The following is a 13,261-nucleotide window of genomic DNA, read 5'->3' as shown; positions in this document are numbered from 1 at the left end:
GTCGAAAACCGAATTATGGTATGGCAACCCAAGCAATTATGAGTTAAATTTTTCGAAAAAAATAAAAAGTTGTTGATAAATGGAGACGTTTGGTAACAGGTTTCACTGTATATATCTGTCTGTCTGCCTATATATCTATCTATTTTCATTTTTACCTTATTTCTTTCTATATATGTATCTATCTACCTATCTTGAGAGCATATTCCAGGTGCATCAATCACTCACCATACAAAGCTTGTCACCACTCACCATACCTGCTTCCTTCTGGAGACTGATATCACTGTAGAAGTACAATGAAACAAAAAAATTCAAATAAATTATTTTATTTTAACGTCAAATATACTTGTACTATTTGATATATACATAATTTGGTCTGCCATATACAAGGTACATATATATATATTTATATATATACTTTAAACAACATTGCAAATGATAATGTTATGTCTTCTCTCCTAGCTAACAACAGAGTCAGGTTGTGTGCAATGAAAGCCAAGGGTACTGTGAGGTGTGGGTGGGTGGCTGTGCACCACTCACCCCAACAATATACCATACTTTGGTCCACTTAACATCACATTAATCAGTTCCTACTAAAATAGCATGTCTAATTTGTACAATATAAATACAAATAATCTTCAGTCTAAGTTTATAAAAATGATGACCAGCAGCTTTTGGATCCTGTCACTGGTCCTTTAAAAACACTGTATAAAAAAGTATTTTAAACTTTTATAGAAACATGATTCAGACATGAAATAAATATATAACTATGTTCTTAATGCCTTTTCATGAAACAGTGGAGCATCTTTATGTGATGAATATAGCTGACAAAGCTTGAGTGAGTGCAGAAGACAGCTGTGAAATGTTCAAGTCTTGGCGTTATGATAAGTGCCATGATGCAAAGAATTAACATACAGAGGTTAAAGAATATCATCAGACATCAGCATATCTGTCATTTATCATTTCCTTGCATGCTTAGAGCAACGCAGGTGGTCCAGGCAGTCACTGAAAGTCAACATTGTACAAGAAAGGCAGCAAGTTACTTTACGTGCATTGAAATATCATGGTGCTTTTTATTTCACATTCACCAATGGAATTTCTTCTAGAAATACTATGTTAATTCGTTGTTATGAGGAAATTTTTTATTACAGTTATATTTCCTTCTGGTTAAAATTTAAAAACTGATATTTCTTAAGATCCATTGTCATTATTTTCTGTGAAAACTGGGCTAATAGGGTATGTTGATATTGCCTTATATAAGGAAATCAATATTTAATTTGTTTTACATAGTTCCTCATTGTCTTCTATAACATGACTTCAATATTTTCTTCCTGAAAGGACTTTTTTATGGATTCCTTCAGAGCTTCTCTCTTGTCTATTATTGTTACTACAATTGCAATAGTTTCTATGATGAAAAGTTTTCTGAACTGTACTTAGCAACCTGCTATAATTTGTCATTTCATTGAAGAAACCTTTTTAGTTTGATGGGAAGAGATTTAGTGCAAAGGGAAAAGGAAACAGTCCTTGGCAGTGATAAGAAGCTTCAGATGTCAGTGATCCACAAGGCAGAGTTTTGTAAGGACTCTGTATCTTGGGATATCTGTCATCATTGAATCTGTTTTCATGTGCCCATTACACTGTCACTCTCATCACCATCCTGACGAACAACACTCAGAACTGACCCAGCACACACCACAACACCTCATCTTTACCTGTGTGTGAGCTACCCATTTATTCAGTAAGTATGGTACCAGGTGGCACTATTTCAATGATCTGTTGAAGTTTGCTGCAAAATAAAAGTAAAATACTATGTACAAAAGTGGTAAGTGTATCATTATGTGTTACTTAGAAATGTAAGCATGAGGGCATAGTATGTGATGGTTACATACAGCATAACAGTAATTACATTTTAAAATGAACTCATCATAAAGGTTTTCAGGAACATTTTGAATAAATGTGGGGATCCCTGTATATATGTATATGCATGTATATATGCACTTATTAGATGTGATTGCTGTATGCATTGTATTCATAGTCCAGTTCTGTCAAGTGATTCCTGTAGACACACTGGGCATTGATAATGCATTCATTGACTGCTGGTCATGAAAACAATAGGCATTATCATTATGGTAGTGATACATCACACTCTGCACTCTCAGTGTGAAAGGTGATGGGAAAATTCAGGCTGAGGCAGAAGTATACTGTACATATTTATTTATATGTATATTTATTTCCATACATTTCTACCACAGGTGACTCTTCAGAGAGAATGACAGTCTCTCTCTTGATGAAATATAAAGAAATGTATAGTATTCCTGCTTCGGCCTGAATTTCCTCATCACCTTTTCTACATACATCTCATTTTTGGTCCATCTATATCACTGCCAACACAACACCAGCCAGACCAACACTGGTGCTTTCATGAACTGTTAAGCCTGTGCCAGTGGCTCAGGGACATCACAATAAGTCTTGTCCACTCCACCCCTGGATTGGCTGTCTGGTGATGTTAAGGTCACCCCATGGAAGAGGCATAATGTCAAAGTGCTTGGATTTAAGGATATGGAACCAGTTCATGTGAACTGGTTATCCAACCCCACATAAATATAGAAATAGACACATGACCAGTGTACACTGGAATGGCTTCACTGTAAAGGCCTTGCCACACTCATATCCTTACTTGCAGTCATGGCAATACTGACAGACTAAAGACAGAGAAACATGTAATATTCTCAGATGGGAAATAAGTAAGTGAGGATTTTGTTAATAATTAAAAATAATCATTAAATTTTCTTTGCATCTCTCCAACAGGTGAAAATATTTTCATATTTTCATATGCTGGCTGCTGTTTGTCTGCCTGCCTTGTACAAGTGTAGACAGCAGAATTTTTTCATCTGTACTGCATGTTTCAGTCAATCTTTATTATTGGAAACAATTTACAAGCTGGAGCATCAGGTTGATTCTGTCATTGACAAATGAAAACGAGCTAAAGATTAATTTTGTCTGTGTGTACAGATATATTTTTGTCAGCACAAGCACCAAACTTTCTTAAACCTTGGTCTTTTAAAATTCATACTAAAATAAATTATATTTTCAAGGTTTGACAAGAAGAATGAATGAGCTTCTGCAGCAGTAATAGCAATAATGATAATAATAATAATAATAATAATAATAATAATAATAATAATAATAATAATAATAATAATAATAATAATAATAATGATAATAATCTATAATTCCATATAACTAAAAGTTTTCAGTTTGTCTTCCTGTCTCTGTCTACTTATCCGTCTATGTGTTCCATTGTCTGGTTGTCCATATCTCATCAGTTATATCCAAGGGAAGCGGACTTTCATGATAAAATCAATGCCCTTTAATGCAGAATATCAAGAACCTAGACATAAAGTAACATGATTCCAAAACTTCTGACTCCATTAAAAGTTATAAGGAAACTGTACTGGAGAGCAAGTGTGAGGCTGGGATGAGGTGTCCAAACCAAGGTTTTAGAGAGAGAGAGAGAGAGAGAGAGAGAGAGAGAGAGAGAGAGAGAGAGAGAGAGAGAGAGAGAGAGACCCAGTACTGCTCTGTAAAGCTGTCCTGAGCACACATATATAAATACACATGTATTATCTTTAGGCTGTAACAATTGTTTGACAAACAAACTGAGAAAAGTTAATGCTTGAATGTAACTGTCACATTAAAACAATAGCATGTATCCTTATGAAAAATGGGCATTCCACACTTTGTTTCCTTTTCGTACTTTGTCACCATCAAATCAACTTGTGTCTCACAATGAGGTGATAGAATTTTCGTAAAAAAAAAAAAAAAAAAAAAAAAAAATGAAAATCTCACAAGCAAGAATGTGTTCAAGCAAGTTTGCAGCATGGAATGGTGAATTATGATTATGAAAACTTTAGCCTGTGCGCTCATACTCACAGGAATATTTTTGTGCATTATTTAAAGATAAAAATAAGATTTTCTTGATATATCAGTTCTGTAACATAAAATTATAGTTTTAGTGCATTGACATAAGTAATGAGATTTCCTATTAGATAAAATCCAGGCAGTCAGGCAGTGGAAGCTACACAGTTCTGGCAGAGAACAGTACCCTTTCTTACTTTTTCTTGTTTACTCTCAAATACATATCCAGCCTTTTTTGCCTTGAGTTTTGGTTTAATTGTTCTCCTCATCATGCCTCTGTCCAGTAGGAGAAAGGCCATGCTTGTATTCTTCATATCCAGTAAGCATCTCCACATATCTTGTTAATATGCTTTTCTAGTGATGATCTCTAAGTTTTAGGTATTCTATAACGGGATACCAAGAAGGGCAACTTTTATCTTTGTATCTCTTGACATAACCACTGAGAAAGCTGCTCAACTTGACATAATATTGAGGATCTCACATATCAACTTAAGTGTTGGCAGGTATGATGTACTATTTATGTATGTACTACAACACTCAAATGCTTCAAGCTTTATCCTGAATTCAGTGAATAGAGTACATGTAAGTAAAAGAGTGAGTAATCAAGAACATTAAGTACAAATAGTCATACAGAATCAACTTTCCTTCTTTGTATAAAAATGTATTTTTTATTACATGATATCTTTCTGAAGAATTAGCTAAAATAACAGTAGCAATAGCAGATATAGTTCTTTAAATTACACAATACATATATGATCTTATATTGCATGATTTGATAAATCATCAGCATCATTCACAGGGTCGCTGACACATGCATCCAGGATCAGGTAGAAATGTTCCAAATCATACATATATAAAAGGCTTGTGGTAGGGAGAAAGAGCCTGGCTGGACATCTCATCACCAGGTTGGATGAGTGAAGAATGCTGCCACCGTATTCACTCTGTGTCATATGAGGCAACTAAAAGAGGTAGAGTGAAGGGACTGGAGATCCCCCTCCTCTATATTTTCATTCCTACAATAAGCCCAATTAAAGAATTAAAGAATGCTATTCTTTTGCAAATCTGGTGTTATGTATTGAATAAAAAATGTTTTGTCTCATCCCAAACTCACCTTGTTAAAAAGCTGAGCTGTTGTTTTGGAAATGACATGACTGATATAGAATTCATGTTTATTCACTGGATGCTGATTAACTTAATGAAATCCCCATCTTTTATACTTTTTTCTTTATTGTTGTCACCTGATGATAATGTTCAATGTCCAGTGAGCACCAAAGGTAGATACTTGTAGATTACTAAGTCCAGGTAAGTACAGCTGGCCTTTCTGAAAGGCACACAGCATGCTATTGGAGACCACTCAAAGAAGTAATGATATGTTGATTTTTTCCTATACATCTAAACCATACTGTATCAAAGTGAGTTTTTAGTGTGCAAGTAAAGATCTGTTGATGGTGGTATTGACAAAAGCTCCTTGAATGATAAGGCAGTAGTGTTATATAAACATCCAAAATACTCTTCTAATGTTTCAGCTCATCCCCCTGTCATGTGACTTTTGCATCAACCATGGTAATAATACTGCATGGTTCATATATTTAAAAAATATATTAGGGAATATGCACCAAGGAATACCAATGTTGCTTAAATAGGTTGGTTTGACCACTTGCTTACATAATCTCTGTCTACCCTAGCAACACAGTAGGTCACCCAGCCAGCCATGAAGTCAGGCCACCAAACCATATGAAGATGACCCACAACTTGCTGCCAGAAGACCTTTCATCACAGCTGATTTCATTTAATATAACAAAGGCCAGTCACATATAATTATGGTTGACAGAAAGCAGTTACCAATGTATTTGAAATCTCTTGTCTTGCAAAATCTTAGAAACTTCTTGAAACAAATAAAATTTTGTGAAGACAACAAGTGAAGCAGTTGTTTATGGAGCTTAACAACATGAACATCTCTCAAATGAAATAACAAGTGTAACATACAACAAGGAATGAGACAAATGTGTAATGGGACACACAAATCCTAAGGGAGAAATAAGGTACTGTATAAAATGTCAAATCATAAGTATGCTTCATGATTTGGAATGCCATTGGGTTCAAACATGAACTGGAACAGATCAGTTGAGCAGGAACTATGCACTCATACCAGGGACCTTCATGAACTCCCAGTAATGTGTGATTGGGATGGATTTTGATGGAAAGTCTCTAATCATCATTTAAGAAACACTATAATATAAATATGCACCAAAGGTCTGTGATGTTTACATCACTGGGTATAGAAAATGCTATACTTAATTTGCAACATAGGTTTCCCAATACTGCAACACTTTCTGTTTGGCTATGTTTAATGGGAATGGAAACTATCTTACAGAACATAGCCATTTTTTCTCTATACATTTATATGTACAAAAATTTTCTTGAATAGGAATATGAAATATAGTATGATTATGCATGATGTGGAATGTACAATGAAGGTTGATATTACAGGTAAGCTGAGTGTCGGGAGTTGCTCTGCTCGAGAGCAGCCAACACATCCTGCTTCATTCGCACATAAAGCTTCCCTCTCTTCCAGGGGTTCTGCAGCTGGAGTGGCCTGAAATCTTCACGCAAACACCTCTCACGCATCCCAATCACAGCCACCAAACAGAAATCTTTGAGCTTTTCATTGCCATATGTAGGTCCACTTTTGCCTTTGAGTACAACAGCCACATTTAACTGCTTCACCACCAAGTCTATTACTTCTCTTGCCGTTGTTCTGGGTGTAATGTGTATTTTAACTGAGGTACCAGATGCCATGCCTGTCTGATATGCAGCATACACCCGTATAATTGTGCAGTCTTCATTGCGAGCAGCTCCCTCACTCACTTCTTCACCTTCTGTGCTTTTACTTTCACTGCGGCCACTCTCTGAGCACATCAGACTGAGGGTGTCTGTTTCTGTTTCATTGGAGGAGAGAGACCGTAAGCTGGCAGTCATGCTGGAAAATGAAGCTTCTGAATCGTGGCTAAGACTGCTTCCCGCTCGCTGCATTTCAACGTTGAGATTACTACCATATCGTTGCAAGTCAAAACAACTACTGGTTGGGGACTTTCCACTTGCCATGGCATCTTCGTATTCTAAGTCAACACAGCTATTCTTTTTCCTCTTCCCTTGCTCCACACATTCATAGGAAGTAATAGTCTGGTTTATTTTTGGCTCACTCGTGCAACACATTGATTTCAAGCATCCCTCATGACTATCATAAAATGGAGGAGCACTGGCCTTTCTTGGAGGATACCCGAGGTCCACACAGTGTTGTAAGTGGTTCTCACTTCTAGAAGTAGGGAAGTCCTTACTGTACAACTTAGTGTCACCACTGAATTCCATTTTCTCACGAGTCCATGTTAGAAGGGGCACATTTTCATTCTGTTCTCCACTGTCTAACATACAGTCATTTAGTGAATTATAAGATTTACCACAACTTTGCACACATCCACTACTATGAACTAAACACTCTGTCGTTTTCGACTTATGAAATCTCGTTTCATACTTCACTGCAGCTCGAATATTCTCAGATGTGTTAGATTTCAGCATTCTTGGAGTATCTGATTTTTTTACACTGAAGTTCAAGTCATCATCTTTTCTTAATCTTTTACTGTCTGCACCATGCTGGAGGGATTCACTGGAACTGTGCGTGTCTTGTATTGGTGTAGTGGCAGCAGGAATGTGTGGAGAGGGCTGTTGTACTGTTGAGTGATGATTAGTTGGTGAAAAAGAACAAGACAGCAGATTGGTCACCAGGGCACCAGATGCAGCTTTGTCTCGGGCATAACTGATGGCGTCCATCACCCAGCGCAAGCCACGCCATGTCACGTCCAGCTGTTCCTGGAAAGACTGGAGCTGCCACAGACGGGACCTTGAGCAGTTGATTTCCTCTTTACTGAATGCCTCTCTGCTGGCATGCTGAGCCATCAGTGTGTCCATCTCCAGGATGTATGAAAGGCGGGCATATCTCCCAATCAGTTCCTTCTGATATGTTCCCATGTGGATCATTTCAAATATCTGTAGAGGCAATGTTGTCAAGGAAGGCTGTGACAAGAGGGCATCTTCTTGTCCTGGGGCACAGCATACGGCATCCACTGGTGGCATGATAAGCAGAAGAGACACATCTGGGCTTAGCTCTAAGACTTCTCCACAGTAAAGTCGATGTTGTTTTTGTGCTTCTTCATCAACCTCCAACTGATTAAGTAATAGCTGAACTGCTTTACACAGCTGAGAATGCCACACAAGCTGGGCAGAAGAGGGAGAACTTGCCTTTCCATCTCCCTCGTCAGACTCTGCCCCTGATGTTATGGGCCACTGTTCAGCACTACAGGTTTCTAATCTCTGCACCCACTCCCATTCCTCTCTGAAATATCATTGCCATTAGACAGTGCATTAACAGACATCAAAAGAAAGCAAATTAACTCAAGTTACATTCATTCTATCATAGAGATCAAAAGAGAGAAACACAGTTGTGACAATCACTAATGGAAAAGAAAACCCACATGTATAGATAAAGTGCATTTAAAACTGTTGTGGTAAATAATGTTATGTTATCCTCCTCAGTGGACAGATAAAAATAGTACATTTTTTTTGTCATAAATAACCAGAATGCCTCATCTCCTTATCATAAATTATCTTCTTGTCACTTGATTTTGACCAGAGGATGAAGTGGTCAGAGGATGAAGTGTCAGTAGCAAATCTGTAAGCTGCTTCCATATGACTAAATTTGAGTCTATTTCAATACTAAATGCTAATGCACAAGACTGTTCCACATTTCCTTTTAAAATTCTGAGACAATGCTGTCCTTGAAATTTTCTGCTACATAAAGAATTAATGTTAAAATTTATTTGTTATCCTTACCTAGAGACGTGTGGATTGTCCCTTATCTTGACGTGTGGGAACATATTGGGCGTCTTCTCTGGCACTGACACATGAAGGACATCCACTGAACTCTGCAGCTTGAGGTAGCCCAGGTACAGCCCTCGCCGCAGGGGAACCCGACTCACTTGGTCATACAGTATTTGGTCTTGCAGTGATGACAACAGGAGGTCACCGGCTGAGGTTCCTGTTTCTCCTTGTGTTGACCCTTGACCTTCAAAGTAAAAAAAATTCTTGTGACTTTGTTTTTAATATGCATGTTTCATCAGAGAAGAATTTTTCTTGCTGTCTTCAAGTTATATGTTCATATTTTTCAGCAGAGATTAATCTAGTGATATTAATTACTTGTGTTCAGTGTAGTGTGCTCTACTATGTTAATAACAAAGATAAAGAATACAAGAAGTAATGAAGTCACTGAAGATACTGTAATACAGAAGTTCTACATAATAAACTACTAAAAATTTCAAAGATCCAGTGTTTTGTAATGGATAAAAACAAAACTACATAACTCCTTACTGGCACTTGTGCTTTTCTTCTCCTTTAGTTTTGAGAGCGGGATCCACTTGACGTTCATAGCTGAGATCACCTTGGTGCTCTTCACATGCCGGGTTGTGCAGAACACTAGGGTACCATTGCTGCCCACGATTGGCTTGTGGTAAAACTGTCCTAGATCTTGAATGCCCAGAGTTGTCTGTTAAAAAAAAATCAAGGATGAAATGCAGTCTATTGACATCTTCCATGTTTTGCTCTACTTTGGGTACTGACTTCAAAGGGGGGGTGCAATGGAAAGGCTATGATAGGACTCTACAGGCAGCAGTCATTTCTATATCACATCATTTCATTCAAACTCCATTTACAGGCCCTCTTGAACTTACAACCATGTGATCTCTTATGTACTAACAAGATGTAGTGCATAGTTTAAAGTTAACCATATATCATGAAGAGCTAAGATGATTAAATGAAGATGACAGATAAAAAATGCTGAAGAGAGTTCACACCTGCATGTTGGCAGCAGCCTGCAGCAGCTTTATTCTGAAGGGCACATTGGAGGCTGACCCGGCTCGCTCCATGTCCTGCCGCAGGGATTTCACGTCTTCCCAGGTGGTGGCCACCTGAAACACATTCACCATTCAGACTGCTGATAAAAATATTATAGAGATAAAAAAAGTGAATGAATAATGAACTATAGTGAGTCTGAAGCTTACTGAATAATCTCTTAGAAGGTGGAAGCACTTACTCAAGCTCATTTATCCCTGCCATTCTCTGTCCACACAATGTGATCATACGATATTTCTGACACTAACTCACTGTATATCACTTTGCAAAAGCTAACTGTAGTGTAAATAGATTATTTAAGGTTAATTACAGCACAAGTGGCTAGACATATCTGGGAGTTGGCAACAGTAAAAAATGTAAGGAAGGAGCAAGGTTAGCAGTAGATGGCCAGTCTGTTGGTTGTTGTGCTATCATGTGGTTGTCATGGCCATGTCTGTTGGTGTTGGCTCCCTGCTTTTGAGGCAATTCCCCAGCCTTAATTTAGTATCCAGATCTGGTATAGTGTTAGAGTGTTGGAAGGGGTTTCGCTGTGGCTGTCATACAAGGCATGAGGGTGCCTGGTGATTCAATCTGCCCAGGAATGTCTACAGCATGGTGGGAGATGTGACTGAGGTTGCTGGTTGTTATTCTTCCAAGGCAGACCTGAGGTTTCTTGGCTGGAGGTATGTGTGACTAATTCTTTTTATTTTTTTTTTATTCTTCTCTACTACAGCTACTTCATACTTTGCCTTCCAAATACCATTGGTTTGATTCACCAGTTTATCCCTGTTGTACCTGCAGTATTTTACTTACCTTCAACAGCCAGTGAAAGTGTGATCTTGCCTGGCCCATGTAGTCATCATCAACCTCTACAACAGGAGGAAATTCTTCAGTTGTCACTAGCACTTTGTCTTCACAGTAAACCACACATGCCAAGTAAGACCCCCTGTAATAATAATAATAGTCTATACATCTATCTACATCTGTACACCAGACAAAGATCTCCTTTAACCCTTTCATTGTGATATGCAACAATTCACAATACTAAAAACAATGTATGAAATCTTTAAAAGTGTCTATATAAAAGAAGGGGGATTGAAAAAAAAAAAAAAAAAAAAGCAATTTCTAGCCAGTTTAGAGGTGGCTGTAGAACCAGAAGCAATGTCTCAGATTAGTGATGAATGGAAGATGTGCCAAATAGCAGTGAAAGAGTTAAAGAAATATGCCTTGGCTCATTGTAGGAGCAAAAATGCTTATGTACATTCTATACTTGAGCCTCTGATGGTTACTTGTGGATCAATTAGTTTATGTGTCATGCCATGAACTTATACAAAAGGAAAATCAAATATGTTTAAATTTTCTATAGAAATATTTGCCTTTGACTACTGGCTGGAGTTAGATTTCAGTAGTAAAAATTCACTACAGAATTAAATTACATCTGTGACTGACTTACTTCTTCAGATTTCTGTGGAACTTTGGAGCCGGAGTGAAGAGATTTTTTATGCTTTTCTTCTTCTGTGCTTTCCGTAGGTTGAGCGGCGTCTCCTGGCCTGGCTCTATTGCCTTGATCTCAGCTGCATGTTGGGGGCGAGAGTTGCACACTTGATTGAAAAGATCGTCCAGCTCCCCCACCTGGCCATCCAGCCGAGGCTTCTGAGAATCTGCATCTCTCCAGCCTGCAGCAGAAAAATCCCAATATTTCAAGGTAATGAAAATAGAGTATACTTAACAAAGAAAATGCATGACTATACTGAATGAATATATGAAACTTCAGGCTAGGAAGCAGTTTGTGCTGTATATCTCTACTAAATTGTGGTTTCAATAAAGTGCATTCCCTGTTTTCTCTACATTCAGTGAGATACTTTATTAAATACAAAATTACAAGTAAAATATTCCAGTTTAATGGTATTCAGTTTATAATCACCTCAATCACATCTTGAAAATCTGTGATTTTTTAAAAGGAAATCAGTTTCAATATGCAAGACTAAAATAAAAAAAAGAAGAATGATGTTAACACTAGAACATTTTCATATTAATTAATCTTATATATTAATCTAAAATCTGCTTATCTTATAAAACCACAAGTCCCTCCAGAATTTATTGCATTCTGGCCAGGCATTACAATACAGTTCCAAAATCATGAAACTTTTTAAAGAAAAAAAGTCTACTCTTCAACACTCATGGAGTAAAGCTGGCTGCCTGCATTACTGGGTGATGACTCCCCTCACATCCACAATCCCATAACTATTCACAACTTTGGAAGAAGACAATGCTCACTGGACGGTATGGCAGCAGGTGGGGTGGTGGTCAGAGGAGTGCCGTAGCCCTTCATGTTGCCGGCCAGCACTCTGAAGTGGTGCCTCTTGCCCTGTACCAAGCCATCCACAAACACTGACATTCGCCGCAGGTTGTAGATCTCGAGACATCCACCAACTGTGGCCCATTCATCTAAACTCCATTCCACTGCAAGAAATTGTGTTCTGATTATGTGGAATTGACTGTATGCTGATCTAGAGTTCCTCATGTTACTTTTTATCCTTGAAAACAAAGCAGTGTCTCTTCAATGAATCATCTTTATCAGATTTATAAAACTTCCATCATGCACATTTTACAACAGTCTGTACTATGCATATTAATACATCACACATCTTGTGTCTAAGTCATTATGAGAACATACTTTCCATTCTAAAATATTGCTATACCTGAAGAAGAAATCAGGTTGCCATATTAATCATGAAAAAATATTTTCTTGTTATAGTATTTCTGTTATTTAAGCATTGCACTGTATGAACTTTAGGTGAACACCACACAAATAGACATAATGGTTTTACTGCAAATGAAGCTTGACTTTAATTTGTGTGTGCTGCTTCAGTCCAATACAAATTTTACTCAATAGACCACATATCGATAATGATGATTATCATCTGTCTGTGTATGCATATTCATATAAGAACTACGAAAATATGATGCAAAACAAATACTTCTTGCAAAATCAGTGAGCACCAATGTTATTTCACCTTTGTATTTTGTTGTTATTGCAAAGTTCTCAGCTTCAGGTTCTTTAAAGGTGACCCTCACTCTTGTGCTGTCAATGACCTCTAAGGCAGCTCGACTAGGTGGGCCAGGTACCTCTGAAAAAAAAAAAAAAAAAAAAAATGAATATTGTTAATCCTCCCTTCTCAAACTACACTAAAAATTATATATGTTTAATTGCTGGCAGTATCCTATTTTGAAATGAAAGGTCTATGGTTATCTGCATGTATTCTATTCCCTTAATAACAACCTATCTAATTCACCTCACCATCACCAGAATCCAATACTTTTCAAGCCAATATTATCAATTAAATGTCCCAACAGTCAACATCTTCATCATATATACAACACTTACTCATCTGTTCCTACCCCA

The 13,261-nt window shown here is 37.4% G+C and overlaps 1 protein-coding gene across 9 annotated transcripts in view; it reads right to left on the bottom strand.

Annotated features, from left to right (window-relative positions):
• Positions 1 to 307: 307 nt before the first annotated feature.
• The window catches only part of LOC135114267 (ankyrin repeat and fibronectin type-III domain-containing protein 1-like), a 283,842-nt gene continuing 270,888 nt past the window's right edge, over positions 308 to 13,261 (bottom strand). For all 9 annotated transcript variants that reach the window (XM_064030127.1, XM_064030128.1, XM_064030129.1 and 6 more), the window contains 8 exons: positions 12,873 to 12,986; positions 12,133 to 12,318; positions 11,309 to 11,531; positions 10,669 to 10,801; positions 9,819 to 9,932; positions 9,337 to 9,511; positions 8,803 to 9,034; positions 308 to 8,305 (listed from right to left, as the gene is read on the bottom strand). In XM_064030127.1, coding sequence (XP_063886197.1) covers positions 6,400 to 8,305; positions 8,803 to 9,034; positions 9,337 to 9,511; positions 9,819 to 9,932; positions 10,669 to 10,801; positions 11,309 to 11,531; positions 12,133 to 12,318; positions 12,873 to 12,986 — 3,083 coding nt within the window. In that variant the 3' untranslated portion in view covers positions 308 to 6,399. The remainder of the gene's footprint in view (positions 8,306 to 8,802; positions 9,035 to 9,336; positions 9,512 to 9,818; positions 9,933 to 10,668; positions 10,802 to 11,308; positions 11,532 to 12,132; positions 12,319 to 12,872; positions 12,987 to 13,261) is intronic.

This window comes from Scylla paramamosain, chromosome 27, assembly GCF_035594125.1.
Source record: "Scylla paramamosain isolate STU-SP2022 chromosome 27, ASM3559412v1, whole genome shotgun sequence".
NCBI lineage: Eukaryota > Metazoa > Arthropoda > Malacostraca > Decapoda > Portunidae > Scylla > Scylla paramamosain.
Note: the sequence above shows the minus strand (reverse complement) of the source record. Positions and strands in the feature narration are given on the sequence as shown.